The 15,330-nt window shown below is 35.6% G+C and overlaps 3 protein-coding genes across 4 annotated transcripts; all 3 read right to left on the bottom strand.

The window, feature by feature from the left end:
- Positions 1 to 200: 200 nt before the first annotated feature.
- nepro (nucleolus and neural progenitor protein) lies at positions 201 to 3,244 on the bottom strand. Of its 2 annotated transcripts, XM_033986976.2 has the most exons (9): positions 3,152 to 3,244; positions 2,852 to 3,006; positions 2,673 to 2,761; positions 2,177 to 2,305; positions 1,713 to 1,790; positions 1,339 to 1,616; positions 1,191 to 1,249; positions 795 to 1,018; positions 201 to 721 (listed from the first exon to the last, which is right to left on the bottom strand). In XM_033986976.2, the coding sequence occupies exons 1-9, from the start codon at positions 3,234 to 3,236 to the stop codon at positions 388 to 390; spliced, it is 1,431 nt and encodes a 476-aa protein (XP_033842867.1). In that variant the 5' UTR covers positions 3,237 to 3,244; the 3' UTR covers positions 201 to 387. The 2 variants fall into 2 exon arrangements, with proteins under 2 accessions (XP_033842867.1, XP_055086327.1); XM_055230352.1 differs by lacking the exon at positions 795 to 1,018 and having other exon boundaries at positions 621 to 721.
- Positions 3,245 to 4,181: 937 nt separating this feature from the next.
- On the bottom strand, positions 4,182 to 6,144 carry tex30 (testis expressed 30). Its single transcript, XM_033986507.2, has 5 exons — positions 6,084 to 6,144; positions 5,538 to 5,780; positions 5,402 to 5,450; positions 4,707 to 4,921; positions 4,182 to 4,372 (listed from the first exon to the last, which is right to left on the bottom strand). Exons 1-5 carry the CDS (start codon positions 6,141 to 6,143, stop codon positions 4,208 to 4,210), a joined length of 732 nt encoding a protein of 243 aa, XP_033842398.2. The 5' UTR covers position 6,144; the 3' UTR covers positions 4,182 to 4,207.
- Positions 6,145 to 6,427: 283 nt separating this feature from the next.
- poglut2 (protein O-glucosyltransferase 2) lies at positions 6,428 to 14,176 on the bottom strand. Its single transcript, XM_033987390.2, has 10 exons — positions 13,720 to 14,176; positions 11,858 to 12,063; positions 10,936 to 11,141; positions 10,132 to 10,209; positions 9,502 to 9,674; positions 8,279 to 8,516; positions 7,727 to 7,936; positions 7,108 to 7,197; positions 6,914 to 7,030; positions 6,428 to 6,592 (listed from the first exon to the last, which is right to left on the bottom strand). Exons 1-10 carry the CDS (start codon positions 13,905 to 13,907, stop codon positions 6,560 to 6,562), a joined length of 1,539 nt encoding a protein of 512 aa, XP_033843281.1. The 5' UTR covers positions 13,908 to 14,176; the 3' UTR covers positions 6,428 to 6,559.
- Between the last annotated feature and the right edge of the window lie 1,154 nt (positions 14,177 to 15,330).

Raw genomic sequence — 15,330 nt, 5'->3', positions numbered from 1 at the left:
TCAACATATAAAACCGACCTGAATAAAAGAATTGCATTTGGCTGTTGTGGTTCTTAAGTAAGGGAAAATCTTTTTTTCTTTTACTTTAAGTGATCATATTGTGGCACATTGACAAAAAACATGTAATCTGCACATCACAGCATAAAATATCAAATACTGAAAAAAAATGTATGCATTAGAAAGGAAATGGCAGTGTTAGAAACAATTATAAGTTTTAAAATTTTACTCAAGTTAGTATCAAAGGGTGCACCAATTTGTCACACTAATACAATAAATAGTGTCTTAATAATCAATTCATTTCAATATCTGTCTGTTAAAAAGCAAAAAAAAAAAAAAAAAGCTACTTTGTACTGGGCTCCAAATGTCCTGGAGCCAGACTGTAGGGTGTCACAGACCAATAGAAGCGAATATATCATCGATGTCATCTCTCCTGTCACAGTGGCTGCCTTGAGAAATCGCCTCATCTTCTGTCCTTCTGTCTGCGTCTTTATTATGCCTCGATGACTTTGACTTTCGAGACGTCTTCCATTTAGCTTCCCGTTTTCTTGTGCTACCAGTTCTGACATTCTTAGATTTCAATTTGGTTCTTAAAGAGTGGAAATTGGTCCATTGCCTTTTGGTTTTAAATTCAGCCAATGATCCAGATGTCCTTCTTGTTACAGAGCTTTTTGAGCAAGCCTTGAAAACTTCTTGTCTGAAGTTATTCAGCTTCCTTTGAACACTGAAAAATGGATACAATAAAATGAGTATTGCTATAGAAACATAAAAAAAAATACAAGTGATAAGATTCATACTTGTGTCCATCTGACTCCAAACATTTTAACTTCTGGCACTTCAATCGCAAATAGTTAAATAGACGTCTTTTCTTTCCCATCTGCTTTAATTTACACCATTGGACCATTTTTTCAAGATGAACGTCAAAGTCGCCAAATGATGAAGACTTTTTAACATTACTCCTCAGTATTCTCATCTTTGCAGCAATACCATTATTTTTAGGTTTGCGATCTAAGTGAGATTTCTGTAAAAAACAAAAAAAAGAAAGAAAGAAAATCACAATGGAGTATTCAATCCACTTTATTCAAATATCCCTTTTAATTGAGGTGCATTCTTGATGACCAATTAATGGCCCCAGAGGTGGTAAGCAACAACTTCAATATAACTTAAACTTTAAATAGGATCTTTCAAATTACCTTGGTGAATGTCTTGAAGATATTGACAAAAGGCTTCAAGTCAGTGTTATCATTGATATCTAGAAAAATATAAAATACTGTTAAAAATAGAATACCAACAACATATCCACTACTTTACCATGCTAAATGCTGTAAAATATTAATGCACCTCTTTTAATAGAAACACCCAGGTCTTCTTTAACTATTTTGACAGATAGATTAGGTCTAGACAATAAATCACCCTTTTGCAGTCCAATCTGATGCTTTCCAACATCAACTTTACATGTTTTATTATGTAATAAGCCAGGGTCCAATAACCCAGTCATATTTGGGGGTAAGGGGCTTTTGAGGAATGGCATAGGTTTTGCTTTGGCCACCTCATTGCATAGGGAAAGCATCTTCTCGTACAAGGTGCACATGCTCACCAAGACACCACGGAAAATTACCCTAGAAAAAACAAAGAATAGCGATGGGAAATTTGTATTTGAGTCAGTGAGTAATTTATGGGTTGGTTAACGCAAAGATAAAAAAATGAGAAACTACCATAGGCGGCTGAGCATACTCGTAGTCACCATATTCAACACGACAAATTCCTCCCATTTCATCTGCTGATTGCACAGACTAAAGGGCAGGCTAAGGAAAATTCCAATTTCCATAAAGGGTGCCATCCATCCATATATATATATATATATATATATATATATATAAATACAGAAACTCTGAAGCTCCTACTGAATTAAAGACTGGAAACATTAAAAGGTTGGTGGTCAAAACCCTACACTGTGCATTGTTCACTGTTTGTGCCATTGGGCAAGGAACTCCTTCCAGTGGTGTGTTAATGTGCAGGGAAGTTTGAGGGCGTGGTTTCCTTGGTGTGGGATTGTCTCAATCTCATATTAAACTAAACAACAGAATACAATTAAATGGATCATGTTGAAAGCAAAAGAAACAAAGTAGTTTTACCAGCATCTCCTCTTAAGTCTAGCCAAGATTGGTGTAAAGGATACAGAAAAGCTCTGCTGCAACGCTGTAGAGTACGATTCATGAGATTAGCCCCTCCAAGTATTTTGAGGCACAGCCACTCCAACATGGGCTGACTGGGGACAGTACACTCCCCAAACTTTTTCCCTACATTTCTGAAGACACATAAAAAAAAAAAAAACATACGTTAATGTCAGAGAAATTATGCCAACCCAAACCTAAAATGTTGAGATAATTATATATATATATATATATATATATATATATATATATATATATATATATATATATATATATATATATATATATATATATATATATATATATATATGGTATTTGCACACCGATAAAGTAGCCTTATGCCTATGGTATGATTTTAGTTTCAGGACATAGGCCTAGATACAATATTTGGTAGGGCAACAAATAGCAATGTATAATCAAAAAGATGTCAAGTCTTGTTTAAGAATATTGCTAAATTTTCCAATTTTCTCCATATCAAGGGACCAACTAAACCTTTGACACCTTTGAACCTTGGTTGGACACAGATCAGACAGTTCATGAAGAGCCTGCACCAGCTTCATGTTCTTCAGTCTGTTCACGCATTGTTCAACCTGTAACAAGATGGCATTTATTATTAATGCTTTATTCCACCTTTATTAATTCTCCTTAGAGATCGAGAAACTGGTATCGAGTCTCCAAACCTGTTGTAAGCCTTTGTACGACTTGTTTCCCCTGTAGCTGTTGTTCAAGATATAGAGCAGCTCGTAAAGGACCCGTATCTCCGTTTGAAGACTCTCATTGTCGAGAAGTTTGAGCACAGTTTCGTTTACCAACACGACGTTTTTAACAAGTCCATCTGATGGAAAACAATGTGTGATAGGAGCGTGCAACACACACACACGTGGGTAAGGTAGCAGCTGTTTTAAAGCACGAATGACCACAAAATCGCTTATATGCAGCTTATATACAATAATGATGTAAGTATCCAACACAGCACGTACCTGTTTTAGATGTAAAATGAATACGAACACTAGAAACAGCTCCTGGAAAGGGAACGTTTACTCTATTCCACAGTTCTTCGGCCATACTTTTCTGTGGAATCAAAGCGGAAGTACGCAAGCTAATAGAATTCAAGTAAGCCACGTGATCATGTGCGCGGACTTTTTTTAAAAGACGACATAAAACGCCATAATTTCGATATTTAGTAATGTCGTCTATGCGTTTGTAAACGAAAGGGAAAATGCTACTGAGATCAAATGTGCAAATGTGAGTTAGTTGGATCTGGAAAATATATTTGAAGCAAGATAAATATGTTTGACATTTTTTACTCACTGGCAAGATGTGAGCTAAGGCTCATCTAGATCTGCACTACTTAAAGCTATTTCACGCGTCTTAAGATATGATGGGTATGATGAGGAATGATTACATTTAAAACTATTCATACTGGCCACAGTTTTGGGCTGTGTTTTTGACGGTAAAGGGGCGTACCACATTTATTCGAGGGTCACAGGTGAAGATTTGGACCATATGAGAGAAGAAACTTTAGGAAGACACTGGTCTAAAAGTGAATATTTGTGAATATTCGTGGTGCTATTATTTTATTTTAACACTGCCAATATAATATAGACACAGCAGAAATACTAAAATAGCCCAGAAGGTGGCGTTAATAGACTGTTTGCCATTAAACTCAATAAGAGTGTAGTGCATCTGAAAGCAGAATGCTGTACGCGGGGATCAAGGGACCTCCGAAGTGGACTTCACAGCTGGTTTAGTGTGAGGGACTAGGGAGAAGGAGAAAAGGACCATAGTCTATGGCTAGCAGGGTCAACCTATGCATTGTGGATGTAAAATAAATATAAACACCACAATATTTCATTTAATTGAAGAAATGAAAGACTATTTCCAAATTACAATCAAAATTTTCTGAAACTATATATTGACAACATATAATCAAAGAGACACTGTAAGACAACCAAATAATCTTTATTCATAGTGATATATATATATATAGAAAATACACTAATATAAAATATATACTTTGAAATCAAAAGATATGCCTATCTAGTTACTTGCTTACTAATCCACATGGTCACATATGAGTTGACTTCCTCCATCACTGAATCCTCAGATCTCCCTTTTACAGCGAGTCCATGGCTGCCCCCATTTAGCCACAAGACATCAACCTGAGCCTTCATGTCCTCCACAGTTTTGTTCAAAAGATCCTGCAAGATATGAGACAAAGTAACAACAGTTATGAGGTATTATATTATTGTGACATTGTGTCTTGATGTAGCTCACATGTTGCCAATCAAAAATCACTGTTTAGAATCAGACAATGACAAAATTAGATTAATGCAACTAAATAAGTGCAGTTCAATATATATAGCATTCCTTGATAATATTGTAAGGTTTTTATATTACAATATCTGCTGTTCTTAGACCTGGGGCTGTGTACCAATACAGTACCATGTAAAAAAATATTAGTACCATTGATAATTATATTGATATTGGTATTACAATCAAAGCTCTAAGCTGATTGACAATTAGAAAACTCACTCTATCACACATGTCATCTTGGGTCCCTGACACAAAGAGGACAGTGGTTTGTTGAGGCAGCTGCCGGAGGTCCTGGCTGCGCTGGTGATAGGTGTCTCTCTGTGAGGCGGTGTGCAGAGGAAAGGAGAGGCAGATAAGGCCCCGAGCTGCATCCTCTGTGCCATCACTCAACTGTCGGAGCAGAGCCACGGCCACACGGGACCCCATTGACCTGCCTGTAGAGGGCCAAAACTGACTATTAGGACAAATCAGAAAAGTGTTCCATCATAACACTGACATTCACAACACCTGTGCAAATAAATGTAACAAAACATGTGGAGGTGAAAGTAAATGTGAGATATATAGCTCAAATATTTTGTGTTAAAATACACTATATTGCAATGTCTGTGTAGACCCTCAGTTGTCCAGGTCTGATCCATAGCTGATCATCCAACCCGCTTCTTCAGTTCTGAAGAAGCGGCTTGGACGAGCAGCGAAATGTTGTCGTTTGCCACTATATTGCAATCTATCTATGATAAATTTTATCAGACTTTGTATTAGAAATCTGTAGTGTTATCAATGTGTAATCATTCAGGTAATTAAAAATAGTTTCTTCAATATTTTTGAGTTGAAGACTTTTTTCTTTTTATCTTCTATCCAGAAATATGCATAGAATGTGCATGCATTTATGGTCCTACTCAGTTAAGCTGTCTTACCACCAAGATAGATATGTTTTATTATAGGAAACTCTGTCTTCAAGTAGTCCTATAGGAAGACACACAAATTAATAATAAAATGTGTACTTAAAGTACACATTTTATTTTTTTAAGTTAAGATACCATCATTCCCTACCCAGACAGCACTATAGGCCTTTACTCTGTAAACCAGATTTGGCGCTTTACATGTGAATCGCAGACAGAGGAAGCCCTTAGCTGCTAAAGTGTGAGCAAGAGAAACCAACTGTCTGAAGTTCATGTCTCCTCCGGCTCCATGGGATAAAATGACCCCAACATCAGCTCCATCCTGCAGTGGGACAGTAGGTCTGCACAGCACTGCAGACAGCTGCTTAGCCCCAAATGGAATCAGTAGAGTTTCCTGAGCAGATTGTAAAATTCAGTTGATTGTCATGTTTATTATCACAGTGAAAAAACAAAATGTCAGCTATGCAAGTCAAATGTTTTGACATCCCATATTACACACAGTCACCCAAATCGTGTTCAAATTTTGCACAGGGTCCCATCTATTTAGACAGAAGAAACAGGGACCGCCAACATATGATGGCAAAAGATCATTATCAATTTATATAGCGTTAATCAATGTATGGGCTACTTATCATCAACTTATCATTACAATTAATTTTGTTTTGAGTCAGCAACAATTTGAAAAAAGCTGTATTACCTCAGTAACCAGCTCTCCATCCATGCCACATCCACGCTCTTCATTCATTTCCGTCAACATTGTTCTTCAGTGAGAACTGACGGATGCACAACTGTACGCGACTGCCACATACTGGGCAGGAATAGACCCTACAGCTGAACTATGCGTTCATACATTGAATAATGTATGCTCTAATGGCAACTAAAAATACATAACTACATAGAAATATTGTTATATAATTTATTATAATATAATATGATATTCAGTAGTTACCAATATCCATGATCAGGCTCAAAACTTCATAGCATTTTTTTTATTTTTATTTTTTATTTAGGTAATATAATACAATGCTCTCACACACAGATGCAATAGGTGTAAAATATTTTAATGTAAAAATCCAACATAATTACATAAATTCACATACAAATTAAGTGTATTTTGGTACATTTTTTTGGTGTCTGCAAAAACATTAACATTTTTTTGGTGCATCAAGTCCATCAAAGTTCATCCTTTGGCTTTGCATCTTTTGCCTGAAAAAGTTATCATACATTTTAAAAATCCCTTGAAGATGAAAAACAAAGCATATTTTATATAGCAAGATTCTCATTTATATAGTATGAGAAGTGCAATGTTACACTACAGACACTAGATGGCGCCAGAGACTGTAGTTGAATTTGTAAGTATCGTTAGATGCACAAGAACATCCGTCAAGAGACTGGACTGAGATTAGGGAAAACATTTAAAATTATTATTTATCAGTGGCTGAAGATAACAAAATGTGTATAACATATTTACCATTTTTACAATAAAGTGATAAAAGGTGAGTACATATTCTTTGAAGCTAATCTTACCTCTGTTTTTGATCTAGTCCTCTGACAGTTACAAGGAAACAGGTCATCAGTGGAATGCTCCACAAGCTCCATGCCTATACGCACTTGTGGCTCTGTGAGCTGAAGTGCTGCATATTTCTACCCCAAAATAGATAAACAAAATGGTATTACAATATATTGTGAACAAATAACTTGAATAAAACTATAAACATTACCTGAAACAGTTTATAGTAGTAACAAAATATCATGTCTCCCATAAGGTGACTTCGGGCGAACTGCTGCCCTTTTTGTGCAATACTTCTAGCCTGAATAACAAGCAACACAAAGCATAAATTACTTTACAATATCAATCTCACAGTGGAGAAATTCACCTCATGGCTATTCTAAGATAATAAAGTGCAGATAGCAAGAAAACAGTGTGAATACATTTAAAATAAAGACATTCAGTAGTAGGGCTGAATAAGACAGAATATATAGTCATGGTTTATTTTTTTCATATTGATAGATCCTAGTCTTATTAAAACAAACAAACCAAAAAATACAATATTAATATTATTATAATTCAACACTAATTTCTTGAACATAAAAATACAATAAACAATACAATAAATACAATAATGTTAAATCCATGTAATTTAACACAACAAATTAACAAACCTCTTCCTTCAAAGTCTGAAGTCTTATGGCTTTTAGCAACAGAGGATTTGCTGAAAATACTCGATTAAAAAGAACTAAGCTGATCATTGACAATTACAGATGCCTGATGAAAATTTGACAAATTGCACAGTACATTTTACATGAAAGGCTAACTTACAAATACAAAAGTAATAATACCTGTTCATCGTGGTCTTTAGCCCATTGGATCTTCTCCAGGAGGTCGGTCAGGTCAGCTCTGATGGGGATGTAGTGCTCCCAGGGCTGCAGTTGGCTGTAGAAGTGCTCATAGTATCCAGAGTCCTGCTTGAGCACCACACTGTCCCCAGCCAACAGGTAAGGCATCCGATAAGCCGCCACAGTGCCGTCAATGTTTATCTGGTATTTGTACTAGAACAATAGAGAAGAGGAGATCTTAGTTTCTTATAATTAAATAGTTCCATGTTTAAACAATTATTATAGAATTAGACTTTGAGAAAATAACAACATCTAATTAAGAGCATTAAAGATAAGTAGCTTTTATTGAACAGTCTGGTAATATAATGCTGAGTAACTTTTTTGGAGATTAACACAGTATACAAGTGCACCACCATTAACGATTTAATTGTTTTTTATCCTATATCTTTTTGTAATAACAGACATAACATCATAAATCAGATCCATTTAAACATCAGTTTTGCTGACACTGAAGAATATGCATTTCGTCTGAGAAGTTGATTTTGCTCCACTCACCTTGAAAAAGTCAAAGAAGGAGACATGTTTGACAAGAGGTCCATAGAGGCTTTCATTATGTTTGAAGAAGAAAAAGTTGGTGAAGGCAGCGTCAATCAGAGCAGGGTGGGCTCTGGACAGTTTGACCAGCTCCAATCGCTCCTGACGACTGTCTCGCCCCCTCCAAAATGCTGTGGAGTTTTTCTGAGGCCATGGGGGGCCGGTGTTCGCCTGCACTGACAGCATGTCCAGGCTCACTCTGTGGATTATACGATATTATACAATAATGTTATAAAAGGTACAGTGCTATTTCTTTGTTTGGTCTTTTTGTGTTTTTTTTGTTTTTTTTTTATAAGATAGATCAGTGGCCCCCAACCTTTTTTTTTTTTTATCTCAACTACCCGTAAACCTTCTTTCAAACTGCTCAAACTGCAAGTACCCCCTTAGTCAGGTCTTAGTAATAATTCTGTTTACTAGGAGAACATTTTGAATTATATATAAATATAGAGAGGACAGACAGTATTGTTTTAAATGCTGTAGTACAATGTTTTTGAATCTACCACCATCCAACATTACATTATGGACAATTGCCTTACCAAATTAATTCAACTTTTTGTAATTTTGAGAAGATAACGAATAATAATGTAATACAGTACATGGTTTAGTACTATATGTTTGTTTGGATATACACCAACATAACTTTAGAACTGCCCATAGGTAGGGCTGGGCAAAAAAAACAGGCCGATTTACTAGTTTATTCATCTCTGCTGTAAATGACGTTTTTAGTGACAGTGGAACAGCTGTAAACCCTACGATAAAAAAAAAAAAAAAAAAAGTATATAATTGACTGAATCTCAGTCTTCACTAAAATTTGACAGGCAATGTTCATAGAAAAAAATACTATATTACTCTACATGTAAATGCATAAAATCATTTTACACTAATGCAAATTATAACAATAAATTTGTCATCAGTTACAATGAACCACACCACACATGTCCAGTCCATCCCCTCCACATTCAACACATTGCACTATTTCTCCATTCTTATTTCCTTGATTCACATTTGACAGATCAGAATCATAACATACACCATTGAATATGACATATAAATGTTCTGACTTGGTTGCCTTGCTACCCACAGAAAACCCCTTAACAACATTCAACCCCTTCCATTCAACATTCAACAAATCCACTCTACCCCTTCTTGGACATAATGTTATTCCTATTAATATGCAGTCATACCTCCCCATGGTCTCTAGCACAGACTCTGTCAGGTCATATGTCGGCATTACAATATCTCTTGTGTTGTTAGAACCACACCAGGAGAAGATTGGATGAATTTTGTCTGTGGTTTTTCTCTTCTCCAACGGCCAGTCCCCAAGATTTACAAAAAACTCAATATCAGGAAGTTGTACCTGGTTCCAACAGACAAATAAAAAAATATGTGTTTTTTTTTTATTTATATAGGTTGTGCTCATGTGTCATTATAACTTCTAAACAGTATAATTTAAAATTGAAAAACTAAGAATTTTATGGTACAATGTAACTTTTAACTATTCACTTGCTAGGTGCATGTTTTAATCTCTGCAATTACAGGGTCTATTCACAAATAATATGACACAAAGTCATAAATTCTTTGGTCAGTACAAATTAAAATATCATATAAAATATTAACAATTATAGAAGGTTGATGGTTTTCAGTTTTATAGAGCTAATTTCTGGACTTGTGGACTATTCTTATACAGTTCAGCATGAGTGGATTGCCAACTGAAAAAAAAAGACTGCACTTTGCATTAGAAATTTTTAAATTAAAACAACAAAATAAAAGAAAGAACACTGACCCATTAGGAAAACTTGTTTGCATTATCTTACCTTTCTGGTCAGTGACAGAAGAATTGCATCCATAAAAATCCGAAATCCAACATGTTCCCCAAACGTTTTGACATAGACCTACATTCACAGAAACAACAGAAAACAGTTCAGTTACAGTCACACACATTATATTGTAGTGAGGCATTACATTACAAACAACCTTAACCTATTGTTACTTGAATTGATATTAGTCTTTCACCAACTACTTATGTTCTGTGTAGAGATAAAGAGAGGTACCATGGTGTATCCTTAGAACTACTATACATATAGATTACAGTTATGACAGGTGAGAAAGAGCTGGTAGTTCCCATTTGGAAGTAGCTTCGTGTGAACATGACCACACAGAGACTGCATCAACTTTCAAACCAGCCATGAACAAATGGCCTACAATCGCTCAGGTGTAATCCTCCCTTAGGGCTATAGCCTAAGCCTACTGTCTTAGTGTATAAACAGTTTCATTTACTGCTGGGTGCATATTAGTGCATATTAATTCCTGCGTAATGAAAGTTAACAACAAAAAAAAAGTTTCTGACACAATGCTGTCACATATAGATTTCAGGTGAATAATTTAAACTAAGTGATATAAAATAGGGCTGAAAAAATAAGGCAGAAAACATCTGGTTTCAAAATTAGAAGCACTAACATTTGAGAAAAAAAAATAAAAAATTTAACTTGAAATTAGGAAAAGAAAAATAATTTGTTACAGAAAATATTCACCATCCGTCAACTGAAAAAAAAAAATATATGTATATATATATATATATATATATATATATATATATATATCAAGTAAAAAGCAAGTACCTTGTTGTCCTTGATGGTGTAGTGGCACAGGCTCTGTCTCTGTCCAAACCTCAGTGGAATCTCCTTGGCGATCAGGTCGAGGTCCACACTCTTAAACATAGACAGGTCTTTGTCGATCTGAGCAAATGACTCAGGGCACTGCATGTCTTTTACCCACAGAGCTCCACTTGACTGGGGACAGTTACAGGCCTCATGGTAGACTGGACCTAAGGCCACAAATCATTATCAAATAATCCAAATGACAACAAGCAATGGAATCACCTTCACCTTCTGTTGTATAAAACATAACCCTAAAGCCAAGATTAAGAACGGGGAAGGATTCAAAGTATTCATCTAGTGTTGTGTCTTATAAAGCCAGCCAAAAATGTAATCAAATCAGTGCATCGCAACTCTGAAGCTAGCAGTTAATAAAATGAGCCTCATTTGAGTTGTTAGTGTTAGAACATAAAAACATCAAGGCTGAAATACTTAAACTTGTTTTTCATACAAAAATAAGATTGAGCATCAAATACCAATATCAAGACCTTTTGAATAATGCATAATATGACACCTCTGTAACTTGTAACTGTAACTCTGTAATCAAAACCTTATTTGGAGGTGCATAACAACTCCTCTGATTAAGAGTCTGCCATGTCTATAGAGATGTTATAGGTGAGTGTTGCTCTTAAACATATCTAACTCTGTGGAGACAAGCAGGCATCACCAAGCCAAGATACATGCCAGATTTTTATAGAGGTGAGCCTCATAAAAGTAAAAATTTAGGATTTTCAAGTTATTTTTGCAATTACAAAACATGTACTTGAATAAATAAGCAAGATAAGCTAAATGCCATATGGTGGAACATTCCAGGCAAAGTAATCTCCATTGGACAAAACAGTTGGAAAAGTTACATGATGCACTTTACATCAAAATAGTCATATACCTTTGAGGATGTATGGTGACTTGGCGACAGGCTTGTCCTTGTACACAATGTGGATGTGGAGGTCTGTGTAGGTGGCATACATTCTGTATCGAACCAGAAACGACCCATCCTGACGATCCAGAACCTGGACCCAGATCCTGGTGAATGGTTCAGAAGGAGACACGATGTTCACCTCAAAGGTCTTCTCACCGGGGGAAGCCGTCAAACTGTGGACAAATAAGATTGCAAAGGTCAATATGACACAGACATCGTGGTTTTATATTTGACAATATATGACCCTATGACAATCTGCCAAGTTGGAAATTGAGGTAATTTTACATCACAAATACAATAATTTATAATAATCTGTTGCAAGCATTCACATGTTATGTAGTAATTATATTATTTTCAGTTTAATCGATAAGGATTTTTCAAGTCTGCCATAGACATTATTTCAACACAAAATCATTTTTTCTTTCTCCAAAATTACTTTGTAGTTTTGATATAGAACAAGACCTCTCTAATACTATTCAGAAAAGGTACAATTTTGGACTGTATTTTTTCAGTTTTGGTATACTTCAAATGACAATCAAACCTACTTTAGTAGTTTTAGTATCGATAATCTGGCTATCAATATACTTCTCAACCCTGCTATCTCTACTCCTATTGGCCAGTTTTTGCCCCCCTACAGTCAATAGGAAGCTAAGTGTACAAGAATAGTGGAAAAAGTATGCATATATGTATTGATTTTATGTATTTACATACATACACAATGTTTATGAAGTATTTGTAAAAAAAATAATAATACATGTTTACAGAAGCTAGCACATTGGTACAAAGTGTAAAAGTAATAATAGTTTCAATCCAGAGTCCCAGGTTAACCACAGCATGGGTCAGACTGGGTCTCACGTCTCCTGAGTTACTACCTGCGTTTCTACAGTTACAACAGACAACAATAATAGAGCAGAAGTTGTGGAAGTCATGAATGGGAAAGTAGAAATTGAGATCCATGTTGTGACGCAAAAGCATGTGTGAAAATAACACCTCAGATAAACACGGATACTGCACCGGGCCCTGGGGAGACAGAGGGAGACAAGAGGAGGAGTTTGTCCCAGGATTTTGACCCAAGGCAAGCACTTTCATGTCTTGGATGTAACTACAGACCAGGTTAAAATTACAGTCCTGGTTCAAGGGCACATAAGGCAGAGGTTTACTGTGAAGTGAGAGAATTGACATGCAGTTTAGATCAAAACTTATGTTATCAATTATCAATTATCAATGCACGGATACTAATTGTTGTAGAATAAATTGTAGTGGCCCAAGAGTTGAAAAGAAGAAGCATGACAATGGAGTTCTAATGCAGGATACGTTTATTTACCATCAGTAAGTAAGACATTGAGACAATGTGAGTCTAGTACAATCCACTTTGGCTATGCTTCTGTTTTACAGAGTATTATACCTCTGCTGATGCAGGCCTGAAGTACTGATAAAATTCTATAGGATAAAATTGTTATACTTTTAAAATGGTCTAGGCTATATTACATCTATTGAAAGGCCACATGGTAACATAAAAAATAATAATGTTGAAAATTAAATTCTACTGTGTGTTAAATGTGTTTTTTATTATTATTGTGGCATTCAAGATTCCTATCTGGCAAAATGCTGATTCAATCTGAGACCCCAGACCACCACCTGTTCAGTGACAATTCCAGGTTTAGTTTTGTTTGGATTTAATCCTAGAGGAGAATGGACAATTCTACGCATAAACTATTGATTAAAATGCAAACATAGAAGAATGGCCAATTTTACGCATAGACTATTTATTAAAATGTAAACAGAGGAAGAGATGTCCACGTCTAATACAGCTCACTACCCAAACTTACTTTTCCCCCCTGCTGTCCACCGCCTGGATGTAGAAGAACCGGGCAGGCAAGACCACATTCGGCTCCAGTCCAGGACCCCACACAAAAGTTTTGGATGCGCTCAGGGTTAGGGATCCACCCAGAGCTCCGGGGAATTCAGGTTTCACCACACTCAGACAAAATAGTAAGAGCAGCCGTGCTAACATCATCGTAGTCCAGTGTTGACTTTTCTTTTCAAGGGATCCTTCACTCCTACAAACCGGATCGTACAAAATATGTGCTAAAAAGAGTACATTTTGGATTAACGTGTCAGTCCTTTGCAGTTGTCTTTGAAATTACAACTTCTATGTGCCATTACCATTGTATTGTTGAGTCTATCCCATGCAAAGTGATCTATCTTTACATTTCTTGTCCCTTATTCCCGTTAACTACATTCTTGTACAGGGATACGTGAGCACCATGGAACACATCTGTTCAATGACGGAGGGGCGGGATTGGAACGTCAAATGCCGCTTTCTGATTGGTTGTTCTTTCGTCAACTCTCCATCTGATTGGTTGAAATAGCGTTCTGTTTGTGAATTAGAAACTGATTGAACAAAATACCGGAAGCAAAATCATTCATTGGCTTTTTCATTGAAAAAATATTGAGATGATTTGATTCAACATATTGCCTGGTACAGATATTAACTGAAATGTTCTTTGCCTTATAATTAATTTATTAGTAGGTCTATTAAACTTTATTTTAGAAAAAGAAAACATATCTGAGCTGATTGCGGATTTGTCTAAAAAAACCTATCATTTTAATAGTCTGTTGACTCATGTCATTGGAAATATTTTTTTTGCCCCCAGTTTGTCCTATAGGGCAGTGTTTTCCAACCAGGGGTATGAAGACCCCTGTGCCTACGCAAACTCTCACCAGCAGGGGGTGGGCTACTTTAGATTTGGAAAGTGATTTTGTGAAAGTGAAATTGCATTACTGTATACTAAAAACTGATTTATACTTAGAAAAGAGTCACCATTAAACAAGGCCACCAGAGAGACAAATCTTAATTAATTAATTAATTTATTTATTTATACATGGACAGTCAGCTGTACCCTTACGTGCATTCTTAGGCAGATTAAGTTACCATTCTTAATTATGCATTGCACAATGACACTGAATTAGAAGGATTCAACACAGTGATGATGGGAGAAGGTCTTAGTAATAATAAAACAGAGACACAAGCTGTGTACATCAATCAATGTTTATTTCGGTTTGCGTTTGCATCAACATATTTTCATTTATTTTTAAAGTTCTAATACACTTGTATAATATCAATAAGAACAAAAAGTGGTAGAATCCATTGAAATAAGACAAACTTTGCTGCCATAATTGAGAAAACCAGATAAAGATATAGAATTTTTTGTTTTTTTTAAGTAACTATCTACGTTGTGAAGAACTACGGTCCAGTGATTAGACAGAGCCAGAATACCAGATACAGTACCAAGTAACAGGTACAACATACAGAGAAAAATAGCCCAACAAGATCTTAATCCTTGCGTTGTTGTTTTTTTAAATTTCCCTTATGATTTGAACTGTACAATTAATATAAAAAACAAAAACATACTAACAAAACACCCTGTCAGTAGAAG

Source organism: Periophthalmus magnuspinnatus, chromosome 21, assembly GCF_009829125.3.
Source record: "Periophthalmus magnuspinnatus isolate fPerMag1 chromosome 21, fPerMag1.2.pri, whole genome shotgun sequence".
NCBI lineage: Eukaryota > Metazoa > Chordata > Actinopteri > Gobiiformes > Gobiidae > Periophthalmus > Periophthalmus magnuspinnatus.
Note: the sequence above shows the minus strand (reverse complement) of the source record. Positions and strands in the feature narration are given on the sequence as shown.

Bases quoted from the DNA above. Each gene is read 5' to 3' on its own strand.
- nepro (XM_033986976.2), bottom strand. From the start codon at position 3,236: ATGGCCGAAGAACTGTGGAATAGAGTAAACGTTCCCTTTCCAGGAGCT. The intron at 3,007-3,151 runs GTACGTGCTGTG...GTTTTCCATCAG, and splicing joins TCATTTTACATCTAAAACAG to ATGGACTTGTTAAAAACGTC. The intron at 1,617-1,712 runs GTAGTTTCTCAT...TGTTTTTTCTAG, and splicing joins AGTATGCTCAGCCGCCTATG to GGTAATTTTCCGTGGTGTCT.
- tex30 (XM_033986507.2), bottom strand. From the start codon at position 6,143: ATGTTGACGGAAATGAATGAAGAGCGTGGATGTGGCATGGATGGAGAG. The intron at 5,781-6,083 runs GTAATACAGCTT...CAATCTGCTCAG, and splicing joins ATGGAGAGCTGGTTACTGAG to GAAACTCTACTGATTCCATT. The intron at 4,373-4,706 runs GTGAGTTTTCTA...CATATCTTGCAG, and splicing joins AAGATGACATGTGTGATAGA to GATCTTTTGAACAAAACTGT.
- poglut2 (XM_033987390.2), bottom strand. From the start codon at position 13,907: ATGATGTTAGCACGGCTGCTCTTACTATTTTGTCTGAGTGTGGTGAAA. The intron at 9,675-10,131 runs GTAAGATAATGC...TGTTGGAACCAG, and splicing joins TTCTGTCACTGACCAGAAAG to GTACAACTTCCTGATATTGA. The intron at 7,031-7,107 runs GTAATGTTTATA...ATTTTGGGGTAG, and splicing joins ACTACTATAAACTGTTTCAG to AAATATGCAGCACTTCAGCT.